Source organism: Oncorhynchus kisutch, linkage group LG30, assembly GCF_002021735.2.
Source record: "Oncorhynchus kisutch isolate 150728-3 linkage group LG30, Okis_V2, whole genome shotgun sequence".
NCBI classification, from domain to species: domain Eukaryota; kingdom Metazoa; phylum Chordata; class Actinopteri; order Salmoniformes; family Salmonidae; genus Oncorhynchus; species Oncorhynchus kisutch.
This window is the reverse complement of record NC_034203.2, coordinates 24,105,599-24,121,485: the sequence shown is the minus strand read 5'-3', so window position 1 is coordinate 24,121,485 and position 15,887 is coordinate 24,105,599. Positions and strand designations below refer to the sequence as shown.

Sequence of the window (15,887 nt, the reverse complement as noted above, 5' to 3'; positions counted from 1 at the left end):
GCCACAAGCCACCTGGGAGACACACCAAACATGTGGAAGAAGGTGCTCTGGTCAGATTAAACCAAAATGGAACTTTTTGGCAACAATGCAAAACGTTATGTTTGGCGTAAAAGCAACACAGCTCATCACCCTGAACACACCAATGCCCACTGTCAAACATGGTGGTGGCAGCATCATGGTTTGGGCCTGCTTTTCTTCAGCAGGGACAGGGAAGATGGTTAAAATTGATGGGAAGATGGATGTCCTGATGGAGTCTGCAAAAGACCTGAGACTGGGACGGAGATTTTTCTTCCAACAAGACAATGATCCAAAACATAAAGCAAAATCTACAATGGAATGGTTCAAAAATAAACATATCCAGGTGTTAGAATGGCCAAGTCAAAGTCCAGACCTGAATCCAATCGAGAATCTGTGGAAAGAACTGAAAACTTCTGTTCACAAATGCTCTCCATCCAACCTCACTGAGCTCGAGCTGTTTTGCAAGGAGGAATGAGAAAAAATTTCAGTCTCTCGATGTGCAAAACTGATAGAGACATACCCCAAGCGACTTACAGCTGTAATCGCAGCAAAAGGTGGCGCTACAAAGTATTAACTTAAGGGGGCTGAATAATTTTTCACGCCCAATTTTTCTGTTTTTGATTTGTTAAAAAAGTTTGAAATATCCAATAAATGTCGTTCCACTTCATGATTGTGTCCCACTTGTTGTTGATTCTTCACAAAAAAATACAGTTTTATATCTTTATGTTTGAAGCCTGAAATGTGGCAAAAGGTCGCAAAGTTCAAGGGGGCCGAATACTTTCGCAAGACACTGTATTTTATGATGTTCCCACCAGACTGTTTCCCACACCGTAATGAAACATTCTGGGAACCTTTTATAGAACATCAGTCAATTTTTTCAAACAAACTTTTGGGGAAAGTTTCTGTGGTGGTTGTTACAGATGTTGTGCATAACATTTTAGTGAATGTTAGAACCTTCCAATGATATTTAATCTAAAACATTTTTGTTAAATAAATATATTTGAGCAAAAATGTTCTCCGAATGTTTTTGGGATGTTATCATCCTAATATTAGATTTTAAAAAATCCTAACTTGAACTGAATTGTTCTGGGAATATTCCTGGTTTGCTGGGTTGTATTGTCACACTCTGTCTGGCCTGCTTTTTGTTCCATATTTATACTTAGTATTTTATTTTATTTTATTAGGATCTCTTAATAAAGTTAAGGAAACTTTTCTAGTGCTAAATTTAGCTTTGGATGATTGATTTTACCATTACAGAAGCAACCTAGTTAGCTCACTGGAAGATTCCATGTATTTTTGTGCACAGTCTGAGGCACACACTCTGAAACACACACACACAGACACCATGACAGAGTGTGTGTTTTATCTTCACAGGGAGACATGGAGTCTGAATCCTCCTGAGGTACGGAACGCCCCGCTGCAGTATGCTGGATGGGGACCTAAGGGCCAACAGCTGGTAAGAGACCCCACACACATGTCTACACCCTCACTGTCTCACTGAAAAAAAAACACATGCACACAAACGCGCTCTCACACACACACCTCAATTACCGATATGTTCCAGCCTTGAACTTGAAACAAATGTTGTTTCAGCATTTTGAAGGTATGACAAAGGGAGAGAGTTGACAGACACCGTGATAAGCCCCTCTATGCTTTCCCTTTCTCCACAGCACCACTTTGGATGTGATGTCAAAATGCTGTTACTATGGTTAAAACAACAACATTGTTGTTTTTGTGGGAAAGGAGAGAGGTCTTTTAAAAAGAGCAGTGTCTCTCACAGCTACAATATCTTTGTTGTTTTCCCTCATTAATACACACTTCCTCATTCACCTCATAACACACAGCACTTTAGACAGGACTAATTACAGAACAACATTAATGGGCTGTATTCCCTTGTGTTTCTCCACCTTTTATTGCAAATCTGTAGGTTTTGTAATTGCTCTTATCATATCATTTGTCTACATTAGGCTACAGACACATTTAGAGGGAGAAAATATTCATATTTGAAGCTACTACAATATGAGATTTCGTCGTCTGCCAAGTGAGAAAGCGGCTACATTTGCATATGGTAATATAGTACCTGATTGGTTTATTTTTGTTTTGATGTTTATCTGCGTGTTTGGTTAATGAAGAGCTAGAGCTGTATGGGTGAACTGTCTGAGCCGATGTGTTTACTCTCACCTGATAATACCAGATAGTTATTCTTCTCCCATTTCTGGACGTAATGATTTTGCATATTAAAACCTGTCACAATTGTCAGATTGTCCATTATATGACATTGCATAAGAAACGTGTGTTTGGATCCAGTGGTGCTGATTCCTCTGTCATGTAGAGTAATTTCCGATGGCTTAATGATCACAGCAGGATGCTTCTCTGTCCCCTGGTTCCACATCTCACACACACACACACACACACACACACACACACACACACACACACACACACACAAGCCCCATGTACAGAGGGTATAGAAAATGAAGAGAGTAAATCAATGTTTGAGAGTTTGTCTGACGGACACAACTCAGATATAACCCTCTCCCACTGACACAGGGTGAAGCTGAAGGACAGGAGAGGAGAGTGGATTGACAACAGTAGTCTGTCAATCCACTCCCCAGCAGTAGTCTTCTTAATCCCTACTACTCACTATGGTACCATGGGCACAGTGGGCATACACCAGCAGTCCAACATAGCATCAGCAGCTTAACACAGTAATGCCAACCTCCCCACCCCTGTCTGAACCAGTTCTCAATCACCCAGAATGTGTGTGTGTGCATGGTTGTGTGTTTGTAGGTGTATGTGTGTGCATGGATGTGTGTGTTTGTGCCCCTTCAGTGATTCAGACAGCTACAGTACCTTCATTCGAAGCAGAGGGGTGTTTTGCTTACTACTCTATTTGTAGATGGAGTGGAATATGACCTCTAATGAAATCTGCTTCCTTTTATATCTGCTGTATTCAATGCTTTAAGGCATGTTTTGTCACTCAGTCCAGATTGGGTTGACGTGTCTATTTGTGTGAGTGGAAATGTCTCCAGGCTGAAGGATGGATGGGTGTTTTTAGTACTGAGTGAATGTCCCACTGTGATGAAAATTGCCCAGAAGGAGTGTCAGTCTTTTTTCTTTATCTAGTAATTTATTAAGGGTTATACAGTTTTATTATTATAAGGTAGTAATTATGTTTTATCTACTGTAGTAATTATAAGGCAGCCATAGTGTCAAACTGAAAAGAACGCATTTGAAAGCCTGGCAAGAATCCAAATGAAAATCTCTGAAATGTAATGGTACGATGCTGTATTCACTCCAGCGTCATGTCCCTTTTTTACCCAGATCTTTATCTTTGAGAACAACATCTACTACAGAGCAACGGTGGAGAGCAGGACCATTCGCCTGGTGTCCACAGGGAAGGAGGGAGTCATCTTCAATGGCCTGAGTGACTGGCTGTATGAGGGTAGGAGAACTACAAATACAGCCTTACTACTGCATACAGAACTTCAAATACTAGCTGGATAGAGAACACTTGTTAGTTACACCCCAGTATTGCAGCGGTATTGAAACACAGGGCATGGAATCACAAAGAAACCCCTCCATCTATGCTGTATAATGTTTCAAACAAGGATAAGGAATAATACAATCATAACAAAGAATAGAGACCATTTTGTTTCCATTTTAGTCATTTAGGAGATGCTCTAATCCAGTGCGATTTACAGGAGCAATTAGGGTTAAGTGCCTTGCTCAAGGGCGCATCGACACATTTTCACCTAGTCAGCTCAGGGATTCAAACCAGTGACCTTTTGGTTTCTGGCCCAAAGCTCTTAACTGCTAAGCTACCTGCTGTTTTTAAGATGAGTTTTTCCCTCTCCTCCAAGACAGCAGGCTATCTATGGGTTGTGTTTGTAAATGATTTCCTTTTAAAGACAAACATCTGGTTGCATTTCACTATCTTTGTCCCCAGAGCTCCCCTAGCTTGTCTCTGTGTTTAGGCAGTATTCATTAATTCATGTCTGCATCGCTGCAATCTGCAGCTGGCTGTCATCTACACTACTCTGCCTCCATTTGTAATGTGATATTAAATATTTCCTGCTCAATATTGTATGTGAGCTTTCTATAGATCTACCTACTATATTCATTTTTTTCATTCATTTCTTTAACATTTTCCCCCATTTTGATTTGTTTTGTTGGCTGGCTGATGGTTTTAAAACTTTCGATGTAAGCCCTTATATAACTTCATTACTGGATGGGATGTGTAGGTTTTAGTGTTTTGACTGAGTTTCATAACAGCAGGCTTAGGTTTAAGGTGAAGGTAGTACCTCCTCTCTCTGCTAGTCGCTGCAGTTCAACCACAGGGCATTCTTGATCCGAAAGCAGTTTTTGAGAGGATTATAAAATCATTATAACACACTTGTTTACCCTAAGGTCACTCTATCACTATGTAGGCCCATAGAGTACCACATTATGAGTCATAATACCCATAAAACATAAAGGTCAAACAGGGAAATGGTTCCAATCATTTTTTCACCAGTCACTTTGTAAATATCTCGAGGACAAGGTGACTTTTATCATTATATTCGCCTGTATTTACCCCCTAAAAATGAAATGCTAATTAGCTGCTAATGTGGCTATCATAAATAACTACAAATGCCATGATGATCTGGACGAGACTACCAAATCGAGGCAAAATAAGAATCTCTGGATTAACTATCTAATGTTAGCTAAATGTAAAATCAGCAAAAAAAGAAACATCCCTTTTTCAGGACCCTGTCTTTTAAAGATAATACATAAATAATCCAAATAACTTCAAAGATCTTCGTTGTAAAGGGTTTGTTTGCTTGTTCAATGAACCATAAACAATTAAGGAACATGCACCTGTGGAACGGTCGTTAAGACGTTAGGCAATTAAGGTTACAGCTTACAGATAGTAGGCAATTAATAAGGTCGCAGTTATGAAAACTTAGGACACTGAAGAGGACTTTCTACTGACTCTGAAAAACACCAGTTACACCAGGAACGCACAATCCCTCCATCAGGGCTCAGACTGTCCGCAATAGGCTAAGAGAGGCTGGACTGAGGGCTTGTAGACCTGTTGTAAGACGGGTCCTCACCAGACATCACCGGCAACAAAATCGCCTATGGACACAAACCCAACGTTGCTGGACCAGACAGGACTGGCAAAAAGTGCAGTCACTGACGAGTCGCGGTTTTGTCACACTGATGGTGATGGTTGGATTCGCGTTTACCATTGGAAGAATGAGCGTTACACCGAGGCCTGTACTCTGGAGCGGGATCGATTTGGAGGTGGAGGGTCCGTCATGGTCTGGGTCACAGCATCATTGGACTGAGCTTGTGGTCATTGCAGGCAATCTCGATGCTGTGCATTACAGGGCGGACATCCTCCTCCCTCATGTAGTACCCTTCCTGCAGGCTTATCCTGACATGACCCTGCAGCATGACAATGCCACGAGCCATACTGCTCATTCTGTGCCATGGCCAGGGAAGAGCCTGGATCTCAAATCTGGTGCAGTCTATGAGGAGGAGATGCACTGCAGTACTTAATGCAGTTGGTGGCCACACCAGATACTGACTGTTACTTTTGGTTTCGACCCCCCCCCCCCCAACCTAAGTGTATGTAAACTTCCGACTTCAACTGTATCCTCCAAACACCGGCTTCAAGGGCATTATCACTTTTATACAATGGGTAACCAACATATTCAAATAATGATTGACATATTTTCAATAAAACCGTTATTTTGATTAATTTATTCATACTATTTCATCCTTCCACAAGATATAGTCCCGACACAAATCTAGGGTTGCTACCAAAGCCGACTGGTCGTTGGTTGTATTGGTTTGGTTGCCAGAGACGCGACCCTGTCGTTTAGGGTCTGACAAGTATTTTTGTTCTATATATATGGATGTGACCCAGTCATTCGTTCTAAATGTTCCATTGCCATACTGGCTGGCAACGTTCTTCCAATCAGGAAGGAGCCACGTTCTGTCTCATTGGGGCAGTCCGTCAGACTGCCAGATGGTGAAACGTGATTCATCACTGTTTCTGCTGCTCCAGAGTCCAATAGCGGCGAGCTTTAAACCACTCCAACCGACGCTTGACATTGTGCATGGTGATCTTAGGCTTGTGTTCGGCCATGGAAAGTCATTTAATGAAGCTCCCGGCAAACAGTTAATGTGCTGACATTGTTTCCAGAGGCAGTTTGCAATACTCACTACTGAGTTACAACCAAGGACTGACGATATATACGTGCAACATGCTTCAGCACTCGGCGGTCCCGTTCTGTGAGCTTGTCTGGCCTACCACTTCGCAGCTGAGCCGTTGTTGCTCCGAGAAGTTTCTACTTAAGGGATAATGCCAAAGAAGGTGTTTGGAGGACATATTGGCACGGGTGTTGTTGGCAAACCGTGCCAATATACAGTTGAAGTCGGAAGTTTACATACACCTTAGTCAAATACATTTAAAGTTTTTTCACAATTCCTAACATTTAATCCCAGTAAAGATTCCGTTTTAGATCAGTTAGCATCACCACTTCATTTTAAGGATGTGAAATGTCAGAATAATAGCAGAGAGAATAATTTATTTCAGCTTATATTTATTTCATCACATTCCCAGTGGGTCAGACGTTTACATGCGCTCAATTAGTATTTGGTAGCATTGCCTTCAAATTGTTTAACTTTGGTCAAATGTTTCGGGTAGCCTTCAATAAGCTTCCCACAATAAATTGGGTTAATTTTGGCCCATTCCTCCTGACAAAGCTGGTGTAACTGAGTCAGGTTTGTAGGCCTCCTTGCTCGCACAGGCTTTTTCAGTTCTACCCACAAATTTTCTATGGAATTGAGGTCAGGGCTTTGTGATGGCCTCTCCAATACCTTAACTTCGTTGTCCTTAAGCCATTTTGCCACAACTTTGGAAGTATGCTTTGGGTCATTGTCCATTTGGAAGACCCATTTGCAACCAAGCTTTAACTTCCTGATGTCTTGAAATGTTGCTTCAATATATCCACATAATTTTCCTTCCTCATGTAGCCATCTATTTTGTGAAGTGCACCAGTCCCTCCTGCAGCAAAGCACCCCTACAACATGATGCTGTCAACCCCGTGCTTCACGGTTGGGATGATGTTCTTCGGCTTGCAAGCCTCCCCCTTTTTCCTCCAAACATAACGATGGTCATTATGACCAGTTCTATTTTTGTTTCATCAGACCAGAGGACATTTCTCCAAAAAGTACGATCTTTGTCCCCATGTGCAGTTGAAAACCATAGTCTGGCTTTCTTATGGTGGTTTTGGAGCAGTGGCTTCTTCCTTGCTGAGCGGCCTTTCAGGTTATGTCGATGTAGGACTCGTTTTACTGTGGATGTAGATACTTGTACCTGTTTCCTCCAGCATCTTCACAAGGTCCTTTGCTGTTGTTCTGGGATTGATTTGCACTTTTCGCACCAAATTCATCTCTAGATGCATAGGGCCAACTGTAAAGTTTGGTGCAGGAGGAATAATGGTCTGGTTCGGGCTAGGCCCCTTAGTTCCAGTGAAGGGAAATCTTAACACTACAGCATACATTGACATTCTAGATGATTCTGTGCTTCCAGCTTTGTTGTAACAGTTTGGGGAAGGCCCTTTCCAACCGTGCACAAAGCGAGGTCCATACAGAAATGGTTTGTCGATCGGTGTGGAAGACTTGACTGGCCTGCACAGAGCCAACCTCAACCCCATCGAACACTTTTGGGATGAAATGGAACGCCACTGCGAGCCCTGCCTAATTGCCCAACATCAGTGTCGAACTGCCTGACCTCACTAATGTTCATGTTGCTGAATGGAGGCAAGTCCCTGCAGCAATGTTCCAACATCTAGTGGAAAGCCTTCCCAGAAGAGTGGAAGCTGTTATAGCAGCAAAGTAGGACCAACTCCATATTAATGCCCATGATTTTGGAATGAGATGTTCGACGAGCAGGTTTCCACATACTTTTGTATGCATGTAGTGTAGTTGCATAATATTTGTATGCCACTAGTGTTATACAGTGACTCTTGAACTGCAGAACCTGATTTATGTTTGAATGTTGTACATTTGATCAATTGTGTTCATGCAGGGCTACCTTGACAAAGAGGCATTGGTCTCAATGGGACTCCCTGCTAAAATAAAGGTTAAATAAATCAAGTAAAATAAAATCTCAGAGCAACATCATCAGACTGGTGTGTGTGTGTGAGTGTGTGTCCCTCTCCCTGTCTTACCAGAGCAGAATGATTGGTGTGAGTGTGGTGTAGTATAGTAATGAGACAGGTTTATCTTCCAGCCATGCAGGACAGGAGTGATTGTCACGCAGAGGAGCAGAGAGAGTGTCAGAGCAGAGAGAGTGTCAGAGCAGAGAGAGTGTCAGAGCAGAGAGAGTGTCAGAGCAGAGAGAGTGTCAGAGCAGAGAGAGTGTCAGAGCAGAGAGAGTGTCAGAGCAGAGAGAGTGTCAGAGCAGAGAGAGTGTCAGAGCAGAGAGAGTGTCAGAGCAGAGAGAGTGTCAGAGCAGAGAGAGTGTCAGAGCAGAGAGAGTGTCAGAGCAGAGAGAGTGTCAGAGCAGAGAGAGTGTCACACAAAACTGACAGCGCAGGTCATGGATCTCATTTCAACACCCCAGTGCCGATTTATCACCCCAGACGTGTCGCGACAGGAAACGAGAAGCTGTCTGTCTGTCTATGGGGTTATGTATTGGAATAGGAAGTGTGTTATTTATTGGTGATGTGGAGATATGTGCACTGGATCGAAGCAACACTTCCTTTGATGGGCATTAGGCTACTGTGCATAGTAAGCATAATACTGTATTTTCACATTCAGTATATACAGTGCCTACACACACAATGACAGGTATTCATATAACACTTTAGCTTTTATAATAAACTAATGTCTTTACAGTTTACTTATTAGTTTCTAGGGCACAAAATGTGCTTCAAAAGTAGCTCGAATTCATATAGGCCCAATATAGGCTGTATTTCAATTAAAAACATCTTGTTTTTTGGTGCTCCACATTTTCAAAGTGGAAGAAAACATATAGACATTTTTCTAGTAGACCATCTGTCTCTCCTTGAGGGCTGTGGAGATCTGGGTCATGGTCCTCATGCTGTCACCATGACCACACTGAGACTGATATAATACAGTAAGTAACCAGACCCACTGAACTCGGAACTCCTTCACCAAAGCTCTGAAATGCCAGGCCAGTTTCAGCAATATTTCCTCCCATTGATTATCAGTGGGTCAGCAGAGAGCACAGCTCTTTCAGATCACCTATACCCAGCTTCGACTCCTCATACAGATTGTATTTTGCTATGCATCAATAGATTATGTTGGATATAAGCTGTCATACTGTACTGAAGATTGTGTTGAATATTGTCCTTGAGAGCATTCAATCAGTTATTTAATTATCCATATCTCATCCCTAGAGAGGCGAATGACGAGTCAACATGTTTGTCAAATCATCGTACACCGCTCTCCCACACAATCTCTGTATGCTGGTCTTCATCGTCCTTCATAGACCATCCTCATCCTCTGTCAACTGAAGTTGAGTCATATTGTGTTTGTCTCAGGGAAAGGCTGCTGTTTGTACGATTCCTTTGATAGGAAGCTTTCCTGGAAGGTCTGTGCTTCCACCTGGTGGGCTTTTGTGGATTATATTTGACTGGGCATATAACTCCATTAATTTAATTACTTATCTTGTCCTTTTCTTTACCTCGGTTTTCAAATGACCTTTTGACATGCACTCTCCTGATAAAGAAATAAATTGACCCAGAACATAATCTGACATTCTACATCCCTCTGTATCTCTGTCGGTAACCCTGCAACATATTTCATCAATAGCTATGAGTAATGGACCTCCACCCCAGTGACAGTACAGTAAATGGGTGCCATAAATCAGAGACAGACCACAACACATCTGCTCCATCAGCATCTGTTTACTGTGTTGTGTGGTGGAAATAACCTTTATCAGCACACACAGCTAATGAAGTGACTTTGGGATATGATGACATACAGTTGAAGTCGGAAATGTACATACATCTCAGCCAAATACATTTAAACTCAGTTTTTCACAATTCCTGATATGTAATCCTAGTAAAAATTACCTGTCTTAGGTCAGTTAGGATCACCAATTTATTTTAAGAATTTGAAATGTCAGAATAATAGTAGAGAGAATAATTTATTTCAGCTTTTATTTCTTTCATCACATTCCCAGTGGGTCAGAAGTTTCCATACTCTTAATTAGTATTTGGTAGCATTGCCTTTAAATTGTTTAACTTGGGTCAAACGTTTAGGGTAGCCTTCCACAAGCTTCCCACAATAAGTTGGGTGAATTTTGGCCCATTCCTCCTGACAGAGCTGGTGTAACCGAATCAGGTTTGTAGGCCTCCTTGCTCGCACAGGCTTTTTCAGTTCTGCCCACAAATGTTCTATAGGATTGAGGTCAGGGCTTTGTGATGGCCACTCCAATACCTTGACTTTGTTGTCCTTAAGCCATTTTGCTACAACTTTGGATGTATGCTTGGGGTCATTGTCCATTTGGAAGACCCATTTGCGACCAAGCTTTAACTTCCTGACTGATGTCTTGAGATGTTGCTTCAATATATCCACATACTTTTCCTTCCACATGATGTCATCTATTTTGTGAAGTGCACCAGTCCCTCCTGCAGCAAAGCACCTACACAACATGATGCTGCCACCCCTGTGCTTCATGGTTGAAATGTTGTTCTTCGGTCTGTAAACAATTGTTGGAAAAATGACTTGTCATACACAAAGTAGATGTTCTAACCGACTTGCCAAAAATATAGTTTGTTAACAAGAAGATTGTGGAGTGGTTGAAAGACGAGTTTTAATGACTCCAACCTAAGTGTATGTAAACATCCGACTTCAACTGTATATACTGAACAAAAATATAAATGCAACATGTAAAGTGTTTTTCTCATGTTTCATGAGGTGAAATAAAAGATCCCAGAAATGTTCCATACGCACAAAAAGCATATTAATCTAACATGTCCTCACCAGGGTCTTGACCTGACTGCAGTTCGACGTCGTAACCGACTTCAGTGGTAAAATGCTCACCTTTGATGGCCACTGGCATGCTGGAGAAGTGTGCTCTTCACCGAGGAGTCTCGGTTTCTACTGTACCGGGCAGATGGCGTTGTGTGGGCAAGTGGTTTGCGGATGTGAACAGAGTGCACCATGGTGGTGGTGGGGTTATGGTATGGGCAGGCATAAGCTACAGACAACAAACACAATTGCATTTTAGGGGGGGACCAACGATGGCAATTTGAATGCACAGAGATACCGTCACAAGGATCTGTATACAATTCCTGGATTCTGAAAATGTCCCAGTTCTTCCATGGCCTGCATACTCACCAGACATGTCACCCATTCAGCACATTTGGGATGCTCTGGGTTGACGTGTACGACAGTGTATGACAGTGTGTTCCAGTTCCCGTCAATATCCAGCAACTTTTTACAGCCATTGAAGAGGAGTGGGACAACATTCCACAGGCCACAATCAACAGCCTGATCAACTCTATGTGAAGGAGATGTGTCACTCTGCATGAGGTGAATGGTCGTCACACCAGATATTGACTGGTTTTCCGATCAACACCCCTACCTTTTTTTAAAGGTATCTGTGACCTACAGATGCATATCTATATTCCCAGTCATGGGAAATCCATGGATTAGGGCCTAATAAATCCATAGATTAGGGCCTAATAAATCCATAGATTAGGGCCTAATAAATCCATTTCAATTGACTGATTTCCTTATATGAACTGTAACTAAAATCTTTGAAATGGTTGCATGTTGCATTTACATTTTGTTCAGTGTACATCGTATCAGTAAACAACAGACTATTAGCTTTATTATTAATCTTATAACTATCTTGGAAACCTTATAGTCTTAAAGCCTGCCTTGAAGATGAATGGATGTTATTTCTCACCATATTCTTTATACAGTGTGATACAGTAGTTCATTGTTTATGGGGTTTGTTGTTTCAGAGGAGATCCTTCAGACCCACATAGCCCATTGGTGGTCTCCAGATGGTCTCAGACTGTCCTACGCCACCATCAACGACACCCTGGTGCCCAAGATGGAGGTCCCTATTTTCACTGGCGCCCCATATCCAATAGGGCTGGAGTACCATTACCCCAAGGTAAATCCCAGAGACAGACTCTTGTCTATATTCTCTGTCCTCTTTGTCCTACACTGCCCTGACGTTTTTGGGTGAGTGGTATTGAATGAGTACCAATTGTTGTTGTGCAGATCGTCTCTGGTTCAAACCCAGGTCAGAACAGAAAAGGGATAAACTCTTCTACAGAGTTGTGTGGATCTGACAGTTGACTTCACACAGACAAAAAGGATCCATATAGATACTGTATAACCCACTGAATTATATGATTTCTGACGTAACCTGTCTTTTCCCCTGCAGGCTGGGGAGGAGAACCCTGTAGTACACCTGTCTGTAGTGAGTTTGAACGGCCCCCTTCACACGGTTGAGATGAAGAAACCAGACGACCCCAGGATAGGGTAAGTGTCTCACTGACTGAATGACACAGTTGCACGGTTCAAGATAATCTTTATTATCCCATAGGGCAGGGATCATCAACTAGATTCAGCCGCGGGACAATTATTTTCTTTAGCGCATGGTCAGGAGCCGGAACAAAATTACAAATAATTTGTAGACTGCAAATTGACCGCAAGAAGCACAGAAATAACTTTTGCCTAAAACATAATCATTTCAAATCTTGCTTACATTTGTAAACGATCACATATACAGTATCTCTCTATTATGCGTGGGAATACTTTGGAACAGATTTCCAAAATTAAAATCACTTGGAGATGATTTCCTGGTGTTCTTAGTCTTTTATATCCAACTATATATACACAGTGCCAGTCAAAAGTTTGGACACACCTACTCATTCAAGAGTTTTTCTTTCTTTTTTCTTTGACTATTTTTGACATCGTAGAATAATAGTGAAGACATCAAAACTATAAAATAACACATGGAATCATGTAGTAACCCAAAAAGTGTTAAACAAATCAAAATCTATTTTATATTTGAGATTCTTCAAAGTAGCCACCCTTTGCACATTCTTGGCATTCTCTCATCCTCTCATTTCAATTAACAGGTGTACCTTGTTAAAAGTTCATTTGTGAAATTTATTCTCTTCCCTTAATGCGTTTGAGTCAATTAGTTGTGTTGTGACAAGGTAGGAGTGGTATTGTTACGCCTTGACCTTAGTATTATTTGTTTTCTTTATTATTTTGGTTAGGTCAGGGTGTGACATGGGTGATGTATGTGTTTAATACCCTGTCTAGGGGTTTTGTATGTCTATGGGTGTTCACTAGTCTAGGTGTTATGAATGTCTATGGTTGCCTGGATTGGTTCTCAATTAGAGGCAGCTGTTTATCGTTGTCTCTGATTGGGAACCATATTTAGGCAGCCATATTCCTTGGGTATTTTGTGGGTTATTGTCTGTGTTAGTTGCCTGTGTCTGCACTTATCATATATAGCGTCACGTTCGATTTGTTTTGTAAGTTTGTTTAAGTGTTCTTCGTTTCATTAAATATGAAGATGTATTCATCTCACGCTGCGCCTTGGTCTCATCCATACAACGAATGTGGCAGGTATACAGAAGATAGTCCTATTTGGTAAAATACCAAGTCCGTATTATGGCAAGAACAGCTCAAATAAGCAAAGAGAAACGACAGTCCATTATTACTGTAAGACATGAAGGTCAGTCAATCAGGAAAATTTCAAGAACTTTGAAAGTTTCTTCAAGTGCAGATGCAAAAACCATCAAGCACAATGATGAAACTTGCTCTCATGAGGACCGCCACAGGAAAGGAAGACCCAGAGTTACCTCTGCTGCAGAGGATAAATTCATTAGAGTTAACTGCACCTCAAATTGCAGCACAAATAAATGCTTCACAGAGTTCACATATCAGACACATAATGGACACCAATAATAAGAAGAGACTTGCTTGGGCCAAGAAACACGAGAAATGGGCATTAGACCGTTTGAAATCGGTCCTTTGGTCTGATGATTCCAAATTTTTAATTTGTTTCCAACCACCATGTCTTTGTGAGACACAGAGTAGGTGAACGAATGATCTCCGCATGTGTGGTTCCCACCGTGAAGCATGGAGGAGGAGGTGTGGGGGTGCTTTGCTGGTGACAGTGTCTGATTTATTTAGAATTCAATGCACACCTAACCAGCACGGCTATCACAACATACGCCATCGCATCTGGTTTGCACTTAGTGGGACTATCAAATGTCTTTCAACAGGACAATGAACCAAAACACACCTCCAGGGTGTTGGGCTATTTGACCAAGAAGAGTGATGGAGTGCTGCATTAGATGGGGCAGCAGGTAACCTAGTGGTTAGAGCGTTGGGACAGTAACTGGAAGGTTGGTGGATCGAATCCCCGAGCTGACAAGATAAAAACCTGTTGTTCTGCCCCTGAACAAGGCAGTTAACCCACTGTTCCTAGGCTGTCATTGTAAGTAAGAATTTGTTCTTAACTGACTTGCCTAGTTAAATAAAGGTTAAATAAAAAAATAAGAAGGTGACCTGGCCTCCACAATCACCCAACCTCAACCCAATTGAGATGGTTTGGAATGAGTTGGACTGCAGAGTGAAGGAAAGAGAGATTGCCAAAGTGTTATTTCATAGTTGTGATCTCTTCACTATTATTCTACAATGTAGAAAATATAAAGTTTTTTTTTTTTTGAATGAGTAGGTGTGTCTTTGTACAGTGGGGCAAAAAAGTATTTAGTCAGCCACCAATTGTGCAAGTTCTCCCACTTAAAAATATGAGAGAGGCCTGTAATTTTCATCATAGGTACACTTCAACTATGAAAGACAAAATGAGAAAAAAAATCCTGAAAATCACATTGTAGGATTTTTAATGAATTGATTAGCAAATTATGGTGGAAAATAAGTATTTGGTCAATAACAAAAGTTTATCTCAGTACTTTGTTATATACCCTTTGTTGCCAATGACAGAGGTCAAACGTTTTCTTTAAGTCTTCTCAAGGTTTTCACACACTGTTGCTGGTATTTTGGCCCATTCCTCCATGCAGATCTCCTCTAGAGCAGTGATGTTTTGGGGCTGTTGCTAGGCAACATGGACTTTCAACTCCCTCCAAAGATTTTCTATGGGGTTGAGATCTGGAGACTGGCTAGGCCACTCCAGGACCTTGAAATGCTTCTTACGAAGCCACTCCTTCGTTGCCCGGGCGGTGTGTTTGGGATCATTGTCATGCTGAAAGACCCAGCCACGTTTCATCTTCAATGCCCTTGCTGATGGAAGGAGGTTTTCACTCAAAATCTCACGATACATGGCCCCATTCATTCTTTCCTTTACACGAATCAGTCGTCCTGGTCCCTTTGCAGAAAAAAAGCCCCAAAGCATGATGTTTCCACCCCCATGCTTCACAGTAGGTATGGTGTTCTTTGGATGCAACTCAGCATTCTTTGTCCTCCAAACACGACGAGTTGAGTTTTTACCAAAAAGTTATATTTTGGTTTCATCTGACCATATGACATTCTCCCAATCTTCTTCTGGATCATCCAAATGCTCTCTAGCAAACTTCAGATGGGCCTGGACATGTACTGGCTTAAGCAGGGGGACACGTCTGGCACTGCAGGATTTGAGTCCCTGGCGGCGTAGTGTGTTACTGATGGTAGGCTTTGTTACTTTGGTCCCAGCTCTCTGCAGGTCATTCACTAGGTCCCCCCGTGTGGTTCTGGGATTTTTGCTCACCGTTATTGTGATCATTTTGACCCCACGGGGTGAAATCTTGCGTGGAGCCCCAGATCGAGGGAGATTATCAGTGGTCTTGTATGTCTTCCATTTC

General features: G+C 41.8%; 1 protein-coding gene across 3 annotated transcripts in view; it reads left to right on the top strand.

Moving 5' to 3' along the window:
• The window catches only part of LOC109875290 (dipeptidyl aminopeptidase-like protein 6), a 165,341-nt gene that overhangs the window by 135,075 nt on the left and 14,379 nt on the right, over positions 1 to 15,887 (top strand). For all 3 annotated transcript variants that reach the window (XM_031809809.1, XM_031809808.1, XM_031809807.1), the window contains 4 exons: positions 1,393 to 1,474; positions 3,343 to 3,463; positions 12,021 to 12,175; positions 12,452 to 12,549. In XM_031809809.1, coding sequence (XP_031665669.1) covers positions 1,393 to 1,474; positions 3,343 to 3,463; positions 12,021 to 12,175; positions 12,452 to 12,549 — 456 coding nt within the window. The remainder of the gene's footprint in view (positions 1 to 1,392; positions 1,475 to 3,342; positions 3,464 to 12,020; positions 12,176 to 12,451; positions 12,550 to 15,887) is intronic.